This window comes from Pezoporus occidentalis, unplaced genomic scaffold (assembly GCF_034315485.1).
Source record: "Pezoporus occidentalis ecotype Australia unplaced genomic scaffold, CSIRO_AGI_Poc_V1 ctg16, whole genome shotgun sequence".
NCBI classification, from domain to species: Eukaryota; Metazoa; Chordata; class Aves; order Psittaciformes; family Psittacidae; genus Pezoporus; species Pezoporus occidentalis.
In genome coordinates, this window is record NW_026913425.1 from 2549044 (window position 1) to 2563936 (window position 14893).

Sequence of the window (14893 nt, forward strand, 5' to 3'; positions counted from 1 at the left end):
ACCAGACTTATCTTCTGTCTTGGTCTGGCATTAAACCTGAAGCACAGACCTCAATGGAAACTTTCTCTGTAGGGTCTGGGTTTTTTTTTTACACTTTCATACTGCTCTGCTGAAAGTCTCTGTACGAACTTGCTACTTCATAAGGCTATAAAGAAACATACACAGGGCCATGGAATGACCTTTCACTAAAAGCTAGGATTTTGTGTCAGTAAGAGTCGTTTCACTCAGATGGGTTGTGAGACCTCTATGGCCTTTCTTCCCAGCTGATGGAAGCAGGTGCTGAGAGGGCATCTGGCCCAACTGGCACTGCAGGGCCCTGCTGTCACCCATGGGGAGGCACCTCCTGGTGCTTCCCAGTGTGACAGGATCTGAACTCATGTTTCCACAGGCCTGTCTTTGATGTGTTCGCACTGCAGTCTCCTGAAGCACTTCTGTCTCTGCTCTGGGGGTCTCTAGCAGTCAGCACAGAGGAGCATGAGGGACTGCCTCAATTCATGCTGCCTTACAGGCAGGAAAGCCAAACTGCCCTTGTTACCAATGCACCTTCACTTGAAGCTGACGCTGTATGTAATGACAAATGATTAAATTCAGCCGTTAGGGATCCTTACTAAAATTCAGATTCTATTTTAAGTAAGATGGGTGAGAATAGAGCAACATTTTTTGAATTCGTTTCTCATACCTAGTAGAGTACACTGCTGGCAGTAAACTGCTGACATAACAGGATTTCACTAAAGAAGGCAAGCACCAAATTTCCTGGAGTTTTGAACGGCAAGCATCGACACATGGAACTTTGTGGACACCTCTTCATTGTCCACAGTTTGTGATGCATTGTGTACTGATGGTGCCACTGGCAAAAGTATTTTAGGTACTCAATCAGCCATTGTTTCAGTATAGTTTGCTGGCTAATCCTGTTGGAGGCATTATCACAACTTGCTTGACAATGACCCTAACCACTGTGTTTCTTCTGTGTTAATTCATGTGCTTATGTTTATTATAGTTAATTCCAGTGCTGGTTGAACCATTCACATTTGGACATGCTGTATGACTTTCAAACAAGGATATGTGTAAATCTATGAATACATAATTCACTGTGCTAGAGAATCCAGTTGCATGTATAAAGAGTAAATCTGCATACACATAAGCCAGGTGTGATCATCCTAAGACCTGAGCTCTCAAATATTAGGCTTTATGCAGAACTGTGTTGTCACTGAATGCAATATGTATGTGCAAACATAATGTAATTTCTGAACAAAAGAAGAACATGCACGGAGTAATCTTGACTCAAAGCTAAATTCCAGTTATGATACTATATAGTTCCTGTAAAATATTTAGAAATCAAACTGGTTTCTGTGGTATGTATTGTTACATTTTAAGTTCGGGGCGGGGGGGGGGGTGTGTTTTGGTTTGTTTTTTTGGGGGGGAGGTTGGTTTGAGGAATTTTTTTGTTTGGTGGGTTTGCTTTTTTTTTTTCATTTTCATTTTAATATTCATATTCATTCTGCTTCTAGCAGTAATGAAACATTTGGCTCAGAAGCCTCAGAAGCCAAATGCCAGTTTTAAGTTTCTGCTTGTCATTGCCAGGTACTAACTCTAAAGTATCTCTTCTTACTGAGAACCCTTCCAGAAGGTGCAGCTGTGTGCTGGTTTCATCTTGCACTTTGTGGCTCTGTTGGCAACCTTTGAACATAGTATGCTCCTGTCTCTCACACACTGCCATTGCCTTAGCACTGTTCAGGCCTGTCTGTGTCAGGGAGAGGGAAGAGTTCATGATTGAAGCAAACCCTGGCTTGTGGTTCATCTCACTGGTTTTCACTGTGTCAAGGTAAAAATAAAGCCAGTGGAAAATTCAGCTTTTATCATGTGTCATCAGAAGCTTCCTTACTATCTGGAGACCCACTACCAGACTTGTGACTAGAAAGAAGACACGAAAACTGTGTTAAAGCTTTTCAGAACCGTAATATTTTGGAGAGTGTGGAATTTGAGAAAAATTACAGCAATTCGGGGGAAAAATGATTGCTTTACGTGAAAAACTGATGCTGGATTTTAGCAAAGGGATCTACAAAGTTGCTCAGATTATTAGGAGTGGATTTGGTTCACCAAACCTCCGTGCTATACTGCAGCATGCTTCAAAGCAAAAGATGTTTTTGAAATCAGGTAATAAATGCAGGTTGCATGTGAGCTTTTTTCACTTCTCTTTTATTAAAACTGGTGTATCTGAAAAGTTTTCCTTTCCCTCTGTAGATCTTAAGATGCATGCTGAGTTTTATTCTGGAACACATTATCTAGAATCAGGAGTTCTTCAAGGATAACTTGTATTCTGCCTCTGAGTGTCAAAGTGGGTGTTTTTTTCCAAAATTAGGTGTAGTTTTGTTTGGTTTAGCCTCTGCCATTTGCTCATTTTGAAATTGAAGGGCACTGTTCCAAAATTGGGCTGTCTTCTGTGTAAGTGTTCTAAACTGGCTTCAGCTCTGTAAGTACTGCTAAGTCTTTTGTTTCCTGACGGATATGTGTTTCGTGGGGCCTTTAACTGAAGATAATTTTCTATTTTGTGCAAAATTTGGGAAGTTTAAAGTACAAATCAGTACGATGCTGTGAGTTAATTATATTGGAGATGGCGCAATAAGTAGGAAATCCTAGAACAGGTGGGAGGTTAAGTGATTTTAATTTGTTAATGTCATCTCCTACATGCTCATGGAGGGAGTGCTTTTTTCAGTGTTGCTGAGTGCTGTAACTGTGTGAATTAGATGCATTCTTCTGTTACTGCTGTGTTGAAGATAACTGCAGGCTTTATACCTGCCATCATCTGTTTGTATATGTTTGTGTCTTTTTGCTGTAGAGCTTATACTCACCAGTGTATGCATAGTATTAAAAGAGAGGTGAATATCATGTGGTTTTAGCCAAATACACGAGTAATTTACAGTTTATGTATTTGTGGCATAAATTGTTACTATTTTAAAGGCTCTCTTCATATCTAAAATTTCAGCAGTCTCTTTGGTAGCTAGAAACTCATAATTTTCGAGAAAAGGAACTTGATATATGGAGGAAGAGACACCAGAAATCCCATAAACTCCTAAAATTTTAATATTTTTCAAATTGCATATTTTAGGGTAGCAGAGGAGTGATGGAAATCTTCCTTTTAACCAGTGTGCCGTTGGCTTTACATACTGTATGTTCTGTAGTCGTTACAGGTTTTGCATGAAAAAAAAAGGTAAATGCATAGCTTCCAAAAGCCTTTTCACTTTCTGTAACAGATTGTGATACAAACCTAGTTTATAAGCTAAGATCCTGCTTAAAGTGTACACGAAAAGAATGGAGCATCAGGATAGTTGCCGTAGGAGGCAGTCTTTGTTTACGTAATCTAGATAACGTCTACATCCGCCTCATTCCTTATGTCCCACAGAGACAAACCAGTCTCTGTAGAGTCTTTTTTCACCCTTCAAGGGCTTCTTCCCATGAACTGAACCTGACATTGGGTTCTCCTTTTTGCTTTGCTTGGACTCCATCCCTTTTGTAGAAAATCAAAATTTAGTGTGAAATAGAATTATTTTCCTAAATACACCTTGTTTATAGGTCTCTTGCCATCATTTCAAGGCACAGTTTGGTTAATGTGAGAAAGCATGGTTCTCTTTGGTTTCAGTAGCCTTAAAGGACTATCCCTGACCTGCCTAGCTTTCACCCAAAATGTTTCAAATGCCTGTTGCATTTTACTTCTGTCCTCTGTCTCTGTTTCTCCTTGTGTCTCCTTTCTTTCCTCAGCTTCAGTTTAGACTGTTGCTGCATGCTGCCTCTAGCTGGAATTATGAGGTGAACGTCTTTGTTCAGAGGTGATGCAATTTCATTGCTGTTATGCAAGAGGGAGAATGGTACTTAATGTAACTAGCAACCTAAGGGAGCAGAAAGTTACTTTCATACATAAAAATATGTAAACTCTGTTCTTAAAACCTGTTCTTCCTCTGCTTCCACATAAGGGATGCATTTTATGCCCTTAGCATTTTGTGAGTCTGTTACTATCTCATAATTCTAGCTTTTAATCGCAGTGTTATACTAATTCAACTATCTGACAAAACTTTAGAGTTTATTATGTCTACTCGTTTGCATTTTTCAGCTACCTAGGGTGCCACCAAGGAAGGAAGTACTGTGGTTTTTAACAGAATCTACCCTCTAAAAAGCTAAGCAGACAACCCTTAGTTACAGTGCTGTCTTTTATTGCTCTAGCATGTCAGTCTAGTATCATGTTTTCCTTCATTTTGTCCAGAACTGGTAATATAACTAGTATGTAGTCATCTTACTTATTCTTTCTGAGTGCAGATACGGTATTAGAACTTTTTTGATCCCCAGGAATTTCTCTGATTTTTCACAAGTCATTAAAAAATAATATGATCTGGTCAGAGATCTGCTTAGGCAACTCTTTAGGGACTCCTGGATGCTCATTTTCTGGGCCTCCAAAGTTAAACTGTTATGACTAACACATGTTTTTCAGTTTGAATGAACTAGAAAGTATTTCATCATTGTAGGTGTAAGTAGTGATAGGACAAGGGGGTAATGTCGTTAAAGTGAAAGAAGGTAGATTTAGATCAGGTATTAGGAGGCAATTCTTCCCTGTGAGGGTGGTGAGGCACTGGCACAGGGTGCGCAGAGAAGCTGTGGCTGCCCCATCTCCAGCAGTGTTCAAGGCCAAGTTGGATGGGGCTTTGAGCAACCTGGCCTAGTGGAAGGTGTCCCTGCCTGTTGCAGTGGGCCTGGAACCAGAGAATTTTAACGTCCCTTCCAACCAAAACCTTTCTGTTATTATTGTAGCATCATTCTTCTTTTTGCAAGGGGCATGTCTCAGTCTCCCAGTATGCACCGCTTCCATTGCTAGTTTGTAAACAATTGTTATTTATTGTCTTTCATTTCTCTCCTCAGTTTTCTTCATGTCCAGACTTCTTCTGTATGTTCCTTGCTGTCTTACCAATTTTTAATTTTTGCATCTTTAAAAAGTTATATATTTTTTTGCTTCCAAAATAGGGTGAATTCTGAGCCAAAAATTTCTGCTTTCTCTTTTTCAGTTTTGGTACATTTAATTTTTGGCTATTTCAAAGGTTTTCATTAAAGACTCTCCACCCATATTTAGCTGTTGTAGTTTTTAGTTTTGGTTTGTTGGTTTTTTTTATTTCTTAATTATCCTTATTTTTTTTCCAGTTTCAGTCTTTTAGGAATAAAGTATGTGCATTTATGTATGTATGTATACATATGCATGCAGGCATACTTGTGCATGTGTGTTTAAGGGTTGCTGTCTACTTGTCCATGGTGAGTTTGATTCGGCAGGGATCACCATCGCTTAGGCAACTGGCAACTTTTACTTCAGTGATTAAGCTTTGTTTATCAATCATAATCCATCAATCTATGCCAGATGTTTCTGGCAGTAGTTTAATAATATCTTTATGTAAACGGTCTTTCTTTCCAGGAGTTAAACAGGACTGCTCTAAAACTTTTGAATTACTCTTTTGGCAAAAATAGTGCATTGAGAGATAGAACATCCCTCACATCACAAAGCTAGAACATTCCTTTATGCAGTGTGTTCTCTTTGTGAAATGAGTGGCTTGCGTGAAAGCTGACTTTGTATAAAATCTGTATGCAGGTTTGTTTGAATCTGCAAAATGTCCCTTTCTGATTATGCTGCTGTTGATTCCTAACCAGTCATTGTAAAAGAAAGTTCTTGCTTTACGTGAAGCACAACACTATTAATAGTAGCATGCTTGGAAATTGAAAGGAAACAGAAGTTATTGAACTTTTGTAAGAGTGTGAAATACAGGTCTTTTTAAGTCTGTTTTACCCAGGGGATCAGCAATTCCCAGATGGTGATGTGCTTAGCTCCCTCATCTGGTGCACACTGGGTGTAAACGTTTCAGACCAAAAGACTTCCCTTCCTTGAACTGTATTTCTGCCCATCCATACATTGCAAACTTTCATTATGTTTTCTTTTCCTAGGCAATATGGAGAGTGATTCTAGGACTGACTGAGATCCCTAAAAGAATATACTATAAAAACGGAATTGTCATATTTATTCAGCTTTCTAATTATTTGTGGAATGTTCTTGTTTAGGCCAGTGGGATGTTTGTTCTGTTCTTAAAAATTACCTGGTTGCATTACGTGTCATGACTTTCCTAAACAGAAGTTACATTCATCTGTAAGTTGGCTTATGTCTGTTCTTTTACAGCTTTTTCACTTCCAGATCTTACAGAACAGTTCGCACCTCCTGATGTTGCTCCACCGATTCTTATCAAGATAGTGGAGACCATTGAAAAGAAAGGTATGCTGAAGAGCAATTTACCAAGATTTTTTTTTTTACTTATGTGAGCCCAGACTGCAGAACTAGATCCAGAGCTGGCATTTCCTCTTTCTAGAGCTGCTAACGCAGCTTGACAGACATGGAATAATCTCATTTAAGGTTTCTGCTCAGTGGAGGCTACTTGGACTATCTTCCTTGTTTTCACTGAAGTAGTGAAGTTGTAACAGTATCTTTCACATGAAAACACTGTACTGGTGTATTCTATTCAGGTGGATTATCAGACATACTTCTCTCATACACAGTGGTGTGACACTTGCCTTACGTACACAGTGACGTTATGGTTCTGTGGATAATCAAAAATGACTTAAGTGTTACCTGTCCTGTAGAAGGGGCTCTGTGTGTCTGTTGACTCATAGGGTGCCAGAAGTCATGCTTGTAACGTAGAAGCCTCATTTAAATCTTTGAACCTATTAGGATGTGTCAGAACTTTTGTCATGTCCTTGTCCCATTCCTGTGGGGTGGCCTAACTCAAATTATTCACTTCTTACCCAACTAAAAGACCTGGTGTTTCCAGCGGGCATGCAGAATGTCAAGGAAGATCTGGCTCCCATGTTTCCCCTGCAAGCTGTTTTTTTCCCTTAGTCTTGGCTTTCTGCAGTCAGCCTGTGGAGAGTTGTACAGAATATGTGGGACTGCTGGCAACCCTGATTTTCCTTGGCCAGCTCTTCCTGCAGACAGCAATTTGCATGTACAAAGAGGTGTCTTACAGCCTTAAAAAGCAATCACATTCCATGTGTGGTAGGTGGATGCTAGTGGGAGAATGTTGCTATTTATGCTGTAGACACTTACTTGAAGAAAACAGAAATATGTTGTATCATGGCAACAGTCACTGGAATATTAATGTATCCCATCAATTTTGTTTTGAAGGTCTGGAGTGCTCAACTTTGTATGGAACACAAGGTTCAAGCAGCTCAGCAGAATTAAGACAAATTCTTGAATGTGGTAAGTATAGTTCTCTTCCTTAAAGCACTAGTTAGAATTTGTGGTCAGACTGTTTCTCTCTTCTTTGCTCCCCTACTCTGCTTACATACATGTGCTGGCTGTGAATAATATAATATTAAAAAGCTAAGTAAAAAATATTTGTAACTTTTACACTTAGTATGAAACATCTTTCATTTTTACAGGGTTTCTTTTTTTCGTGGTTTCACTGCATTTTTTTTCTAAGAATAATTATTTTAATCATTTCTTGGTCACTTGCTTGTTCAAAGACTGACAATCTAGCTATACAGAGAAAAACAAGATGCTTTATCAGAAGCAAGATAAAGATACAGTATTCCTGTAAGGCTGCAGGTTATTATTTTGAAAACAAATGTCTATTTGTTTGCATACAGTTCTCTGTGTGCATTTTTTTGGTCCAGCAGGTGGGGAGGCAATAGATGCACATTGCATGCCTGCTACAGAGATAATACTGGAAGGCAAAGAGAATTTAATTGATGTTGCTGCAGTAGGCTGGATTCTCAGGTTTGGGGCAGTAAAATGCAGCTACACCGCTAACACCCTACACCCATTCAAGTTTCCCAAAATATATTTCCTTCTCTTTTTCGGACTCTTTATTTCTACTTCAGGCCAGAATATACTGGCATGGCAACGCTGTCACAGTATAACAGATTGGGAGTTGATGTAGAAGTGCTTGATCACACCTTTGCAAGCTGGGTCTCAGTGTCAGGTGTGAGCTTCCACTTGCAGAAGAAAGCACAAAAATACAAAATGAAACTGGTTATGTGCCATGTTGCTAAAGGGACACAAAAAAGGCAGATTCAAACTGTGAATTAGCTCTCTTTATTTTTAGTAATTGCAATTATTAACAAAATGAACAACGGCTGATAATAGGAGTTGTCTGTTCCTTCAAATCAAAAGAACATCCTCTCCTGATGGTGGTGGGAGTGAAGTAAGTATATGAGTGCAAGCAGGGAGAGGAGATGTGCATGCGATGCTAGCAACCTAAGCTGTATTTTTAGTATTGCAATTTCTAAGTCCAATTAAATCCAGATTTTCTATGGCACCAGTATGGATGTATCTCTTAATTTATCTGAATCCCTTTTTAAATCTCTAAACTGAGGTGTACCTTTATGGAAGGTTCATCTCCTGAGATCAAGAACATGTTTACATGTGTTTTTATTTAGAATGTAATTACATTTGGCAAAATGAAACAGGACTTTACTCTTTAATAACAGTGTATCTTTATGGGTTCCCTTTAAGATATCATCGGAATCTTCCAGGACAGAGCTGGTGCAGTGTGTGGGTGTCCAAATGTATGGATAAAGACAGATCTCATCTCCTCTGCCTATTGTCTTTAATTAGCAGAGCACTAATTCGGAGTGCAAAGTTGGCTTGGGTCTCAAAGTTGTGAACTGCATTAGGGTGCTATTCTGCTTGTGGATAAAATGTTCCCCATATTAACTGGATAACTGCCCATTAGCTTCAATACAGTATTATCTGGGCAGTGGCAATCCCAGGAAAAGCTACAGGTTGGGCAGAGAAGTGATTGAGAGCAGCCCTGGAGAGAAGGACTGGGGGGTGTTGGTCTTAACATGAGAAACTTAACATGAGCCAGCTTCAGTGTGCACTTGCAGCCCAGAACGCCAACCGTATCTTGGGCTGCATCAAAAGGAGTGTGACCAGCAGGTTGAGAAAGGTGGTCCTGCCCCTCTCCTCTGCTCTTGTGAGACCCCACTTGGAGTATTGTGTGCAGTTCTGGTGTCCCCAATATAAGAAGGACATGGAACTGTTGGAACAAGTGCGGAGGAGGGCCATGAGGATGATCAGGGGACTGGAGCACCTCCCATATGAAGACAGGCTGAGAAAGCTGGGACTGTTCAGCTTGGAGGAGAGAAGGCTGTGTGGAGACCTCATCGCAGCCTTCCAGTATCTGAAGGGGGCTTACAAGGATGCTGGAGAAGACTCCTCATTAGGGACTATAGGACAAGGGTTAATGGGTTTAAACTGAAACAGGGGAAGTTCAGGTCAGATACAAGAAAGAAGTTCTTTACTGTGAGGGTGGTGAGGTGATGGAACCGGTTGCCCAAAGAATTGGTAAATGCTCCATCCCTGGCAGTGTTCAAGGCTAGATTGGACAGAGCCTTGGGTGTCATGCTACAGGGTGAGGTTGGAGTTAGATGCTCTAAAAGTCCTTTCCAACCCAAACTATTCTATGAATCTATGATTTTGATGCATAATTGCTGTTGTACAATTCATGCCCACACTGCAATTTTTTATCATGTGAGCTATAACTGTTTTTTTTTTTACCATGCAAATTCCTTGGTGTCTGATAAAATTGAGCTCCTACTGCAAGCTTTCCTTTGGGGAAACCAGAAATGAGGTAGAGTAGCACTGAGTTTTTCACTACCCCCTCTTGGCTGCCTGTTTTTTACAGTGTAAGTAGACAAACCGCATATCTGATTCCTGTACCTCTCTGTCAAATCTGGATCAAACTGGCCAAATAGATTCAGCAGTTACTTTACAAGGGACTTGGCTAGCCTAAAAAAGTTGGTCAGCATTAATACCTCTAAATTCTTGTACCAAATGTATCTTTCTGTAAACATTTAGGAGTTTACTGCACAAGAGTTTGTTTTAAGATGAACCCTAATCTTGCTTGCCCTAAGTAAGCATTTGTGTCTTCTCCTATTTTTATTTGTGCTGCTGATATTCCTTGCTCCAGCACTAACAAGTAGTTCTTTATGCGACACTCCCAAGTATTAGCCCAAGTCATAACCATCCTGGAAGGGTATCAGGTTTTACAAGATAAATATTAACAGTTGCATAACACACCAAGCACCAAGTTCTGCACGTGTATATTTGTTTTGACTTGCTCACATGAGTATTTACAGACTTGGAGCCCCAAGTTGTTAATCAAACTTCCAGTTGTAATAGAGGTAGCTGTCAGTAGAGAAGCTGCATTTGCCCAAACCCTTGATTAATACTTACTTCACACACAAAGTATTTACAGGTAAAACAGAGAGCTGTTAAAAATATTCTGATGTTCCATAGCATTGCCAACGTGCAGCAAAGTCACTGACTACGGTTATTCTGAGTTCAGCTCTGTGCCGTATGTGACAGAAGGCCGCACATAGCTGTCGAAACCATTTGGTTCATCAGATGTCAAAGGGCTGGCCATGCTGTTGAGCACTGTGTTCTTCATCTCAGAAATGTTTCTTGGTGTCTTGCACTCTTTCTTGTAATTTGTTCCCCATAAACCAGATAGAACTTAGCAGCTTTGGATTGGTATATCATGAGTTTGTGTATTTTTTCCAGTTCCTAATGTTTAAAAAGTATGTTGCTCTTTCCCTCTAGATGCTTCTTCACTGGATTTAGAGACATTTGATGTGCACACTTTATCAGATGCTCTCAAGAGGTATCTTCTGGACCTGCCAAATCCCATCATTCCAGCAGCTGTTTACAGTGACATGATTTCTGTAGCTCAAGGTATGATTATCACATCATTTCAAATGTCAGGCAAAAAAGCTGTTATTAGGATTCTGAATAGCCAGTGGTCTAGCTGTCACCCACAGAACGAGGAAGATTCTGCACAACCTGGCAGCATTTCAGAAAACGTATATACTTTCACCATTTTTAATAAAAGCTGTTTCAATTCAGATGTAGACATGCATTATTTAGTTACCTATCTAAGTAAACATAATGGAAAATATATGGGATAACACAGTTCATTTTAGTAAGTAGAATGACTATAGAAAAACTGGGGTGAAAAATCAAGGACTTATCTGTATGCAGAAAGCTAATTTTTAACTTTTTTATCAGTGCTGACAAAGTAAATGTATTAGAGGTCATGACATTCTGCAATATGTTGGAAGTTGCAGCTTATGAAGTGAGAAATACATACATGTAAGATTCATCATCTGCAGTGGTCATTTCAAGCAAGTACAGGTTACAGGCTTTCAGCTTGTGGACCAAATAGTCTGTTATGTATCTCAGGACCGGATATTGTTACTGGTAACCTTCAAAGTCACAACAGCACCTGTGAGACTTATCTAGTGCATCTCAGAATTACCCAATCATGTGTGACACTAAACATAAGGCAGACTTCTACCAGTACACTGTGAACACATTGTGGTTTTTACCAAAATGCGTATCTGTTTCCATTTGACTTTTAAATGCTTGTTCTTTTCTCTTGCCTGAGCCATTTCACTTTTTTCAAAAGGAGAAAGAAGTCTTACTGCACTAATGAAGGACAGAATTTTATTTTTTTTTCCTCTAAAATTGATGCTTCTAAAGGAGTCATATGTAGTTTCATTTTACTTGTTGAATGTTAATGTGCTGATATTAAGAGCCTTTTATCTGTTTGCTTGCAGAAGTGCAGAGCTCAGAAGAGTATGCTCAGTTGCTGAAGAAACTCATCAGATCTCCAAATTTACCTCCCCAGTATTGGCTCACACTCCAGTATTTGCTCAAACATTTCCTCAGAGTTTGTCAAGCCTCCAGCAAAAATCTTTTGAATGCAAGGTCTCTGGCTGAAATTTTCAGCCCTCTGCTTTTCAAATTTCAGATAGCAAGGTACGTGGGTCATCTATATTCTATTTTGTACTGTACATATGGGTTAGTTTTACATAAGGGTAAGTTCAATGAATTAATTTCCTGACCTTCTAATGTGGAGGGCACTTCTGTAAATTTTTCCAATTTCCTTTTTTCTTACAATTTTAACAAACATTGGCAATTTTTCGTAGTTCTTACTGCTTAAACCGTCTTTTTCAGCTCTGATAATACTGAATATCACATAAAAATCCTAGAGGTTTTAATCACAAGTGAATGGAATGAGAGACAGCCTGTACCAGGTAAAAACTATTTTTAATTTAAAAAGTTATATACCATTGTTTTCTTAAATAAGAAATTCAACCTAAGGACAGTAAATGCTCATCATTTTTTCTTTTTTAATAAAAATCTCCAGGTTTCAATCAGATATTTGATAGGAGGAAGGCAGAGTTGCTGACTCTTTACAAAGGAAATTGTTAACTCAACACTTCATAGGTTAGTTTAAAGTAAGTCCTTTTACAGCTTATTAACAGAGAATATCCAAAAAAAAAGTATAGGGTGATGGGGAACAGATAATTGGGCAGGCTGTGGCTTTCCCACCTCTCTATTCAAAGTACAAGGTAAAGTTCATGACAGTAGGATTTGTAGAGATGCTTAAGATTTGAAGAGCTAGAGCACAGCAGCAGTAAAATGCCTTATTTCTCCTGTTTATAGGTGGGTGCATTGTATAATCGCCTTTCTCAGCTACTGAAGACTAGTTTAAAATGGCTAACATTTTTGTTCCTACTGCTGTGAAATGGAAGGCTTTTTCAACCTTGCCAGCTGTAGTATTTAGGAACCTTTCCCTAGTATTTTGTATCCATCTGTTTTCAGCTACTTTATACCTATTTGGTTTATTCAATTTTTGTCAAAATAGTTAAGCAGGCATTTCCAGAACCACTGTGTATTTTTCTTCTTCATGTTTCATAGCAGCCAGGAGAGGCCAAACTTGTATGGACACTAATTGTCCTTTTTTACCAAGAATCAGCAAATAACTGCTAATTGTTAAAGAATTCTTGTCTTTGTCACCTGCTACAAGCCTGAAAAGGCAAAATACATTGTTGAATCCTCTACTCTTCTAAGGAGTTTGCAGGTAGCATTTTTTAAATTACATGTTTGCAACTGCCTTAGAGTGTATACATTTATATGGCTAGAGGGAATGGTTGGGAGATTACAAAGGTAAAGTCAGCAGTGAGAGTTTCTTGAGTTTCAAAGTGATGAGTTTCTTAAGTTGACCTTAAGAGATCACTTGGTTGCATATCTTCCTGAGTTGCTTCATGTGAGGGAAGTATAAAAGTGAAAGATGTTGGTGTTAGAACTACTAAAAAGGACTCTTGAGAGTATCATTAGGGCACTTGAAGAATGTGGCTCTATCCATCAGATTTATGGGGTTTGACTCTTACTAGAACATTTGTACATCTACTAAGCTGAAAAAAACCCTCAGATACAAATTTTCAAGCTTTGTAGTTCTATGGTTAGCTATCCACTGCTCTTTAAAACACTTGAATGATTTTCAAAAGTTGAGTCCTGTTAGAATGTTACATAAGTTCACAGGATTAGACCATAAGTCTGATTTTCACACCAAAATTACTCAATGACCAATCATTTGAAGTGCTCTTGTTTTTATAGTCCTCATAGAAGACTCTATCTTTCAAAATTACCATCCTCAAGATTATTGTTTGTAGGGGCTTGAGTTTCCATAAAAATTGTTTAGAGACACTGTAATAAAAGGAAGATTCCTGGAAGAGATAACTTACTTGTCATATAAGTGTTCTGAGAATTACAATCTGTAATAGAATTTTAGAAGTGCAGAAGTTAAGAGGTTTTAAGTAGAAAGAATCTTGTTGAAAATAATGAAATGACAACTAAGTGGTAACCCAGAAGCCAATCCTGCCTGGTTTCTTCTATTTTTCACAGGCTGGAGTGATAGCTTCTACTTCTGTTATTCTCAAGCCTGGATGAAAACACTCCGTCTAAAATGAGCTGTGCATGAAGTTTTATTGGTATATTACACAGTACATAGATATATTTAGTGTTGGAGATAACTTAATAGAAGGAAATCTTTGCACGGCTGTGGGGTTTTTTCTTATCACATCACCCACTAATTATCTTTCTTGCCTCAAAGCAACAGAAAGTATGCAGTTGGACCTTATGTATACCTTAAGATTAGTGTCTTAAACTGGGTATCTTTACTTGGACATCTTAGAGCTAGAGTGATGCTTTGCACAGGTAATGCAAAAACGAGTTACTCCTAAGCCACTACTTGATTTTTTTTTTCATTACAGTACAGCTCCAGGCTGATTTTCTTTCTTGCTGTCAGTGTTCAACAGCAAATGATGCATTTAATTTTGTGAATTAGAATAGTTCTTAGCCTTCAACAAAACTTAAAGTACCAAAGCTGAAGTACCTGTTGTGCCTACGTGTGTACTAGGTGAAGACAAAATAATGTTGCAGGAGAAGTAAGACTGGAGAAATGGTTGGTGTTTTGAATAATTGGTAACCAGATCCATTTTCTGATTCCTGTCTCATTGTTCAAGTTTATCATTAGGATAGCTGAAAGATGGTGGGCAAGCTAGGTGATGTAGCATCCCTTTTTAACACCCAAATTTAATGAACAGCCAGACGCACATGCTTTAATTTAAAGAATAATGCTGTTTTAACACTCAGAGGAAAAGTTCATGTCGCTAAATACGCTGTTCAAAATGATACCATTCAAAGAAAATATTTTAATTGTAACAGAGATAATAGCTAACAGTGCTGCTTATGTCTCACAGAATCTCATGCATCGTATAGAGGTGTGAAGGCCTGTGTGCTTTAAGAGGTAAATATTGAAAAATAGGCTATATGTGCAGCTATAGAAGACTGGATCATTTTTTCAGTTCATTTTCATGGATCATAAAGGCTCCTGGCTTTTCTGTCTGGAGGAGGCCTGTCTTGAATGCCAGTCTGAGTTGTCCATGGGGCCTGATGGCTGCTCCGTGCAGTGCAGTCAATTTGGAGCTGGTGTCTGGGAAGGCAGGTCTTACGTAGGAAGGTGGG

At 38.8% G+C, this 14893-nt stretch overlaps 1 protein-coding gene across 2 annotated transcripts in view; it reads left to right on the forward strand.

Annotated features, from left to right (window-relative positions):
• PIK3R1 (phosphoinositide-3-kinase regulatory subunit 1) overlaps window positions 1-14893 on the forward strand; it is a 54715-nt gene that overhangs the window by 21911 nt on the left and 17911 nt on the right. Inside the window, exons 1-6 of one of the 2 annotated variants that reach the window (XM_062612340.1) lie at window positions 1716-2154; window positions 6200-6292; window positions 7199-7273; window positions 10622-10753; window positions 11638-11839; window positions 12038-12117. In XM_062612340.1, the coding sequence (XP_062468324.1) occupies window positions 2010-2154; window positions 6200-6292; window positions 7199-7273; window positions 10622-10753; window positions 11638-11839; window positions 12038-12117 (727 nt within the window). In that variant the 5' untranslated portion in view covers window positions 1716-2009. Of the gene's footprint in view, window positions 1-1715; window positions 2155-6199; window positions 6293-7198; window positions 7274-10621; window positions 10754-11637; window positions 11840-12037; window positions 12118-14893 lie in introns of those variants that run through there. The other variant, XM_062612339.1, reaches the window with a different exon arrangement.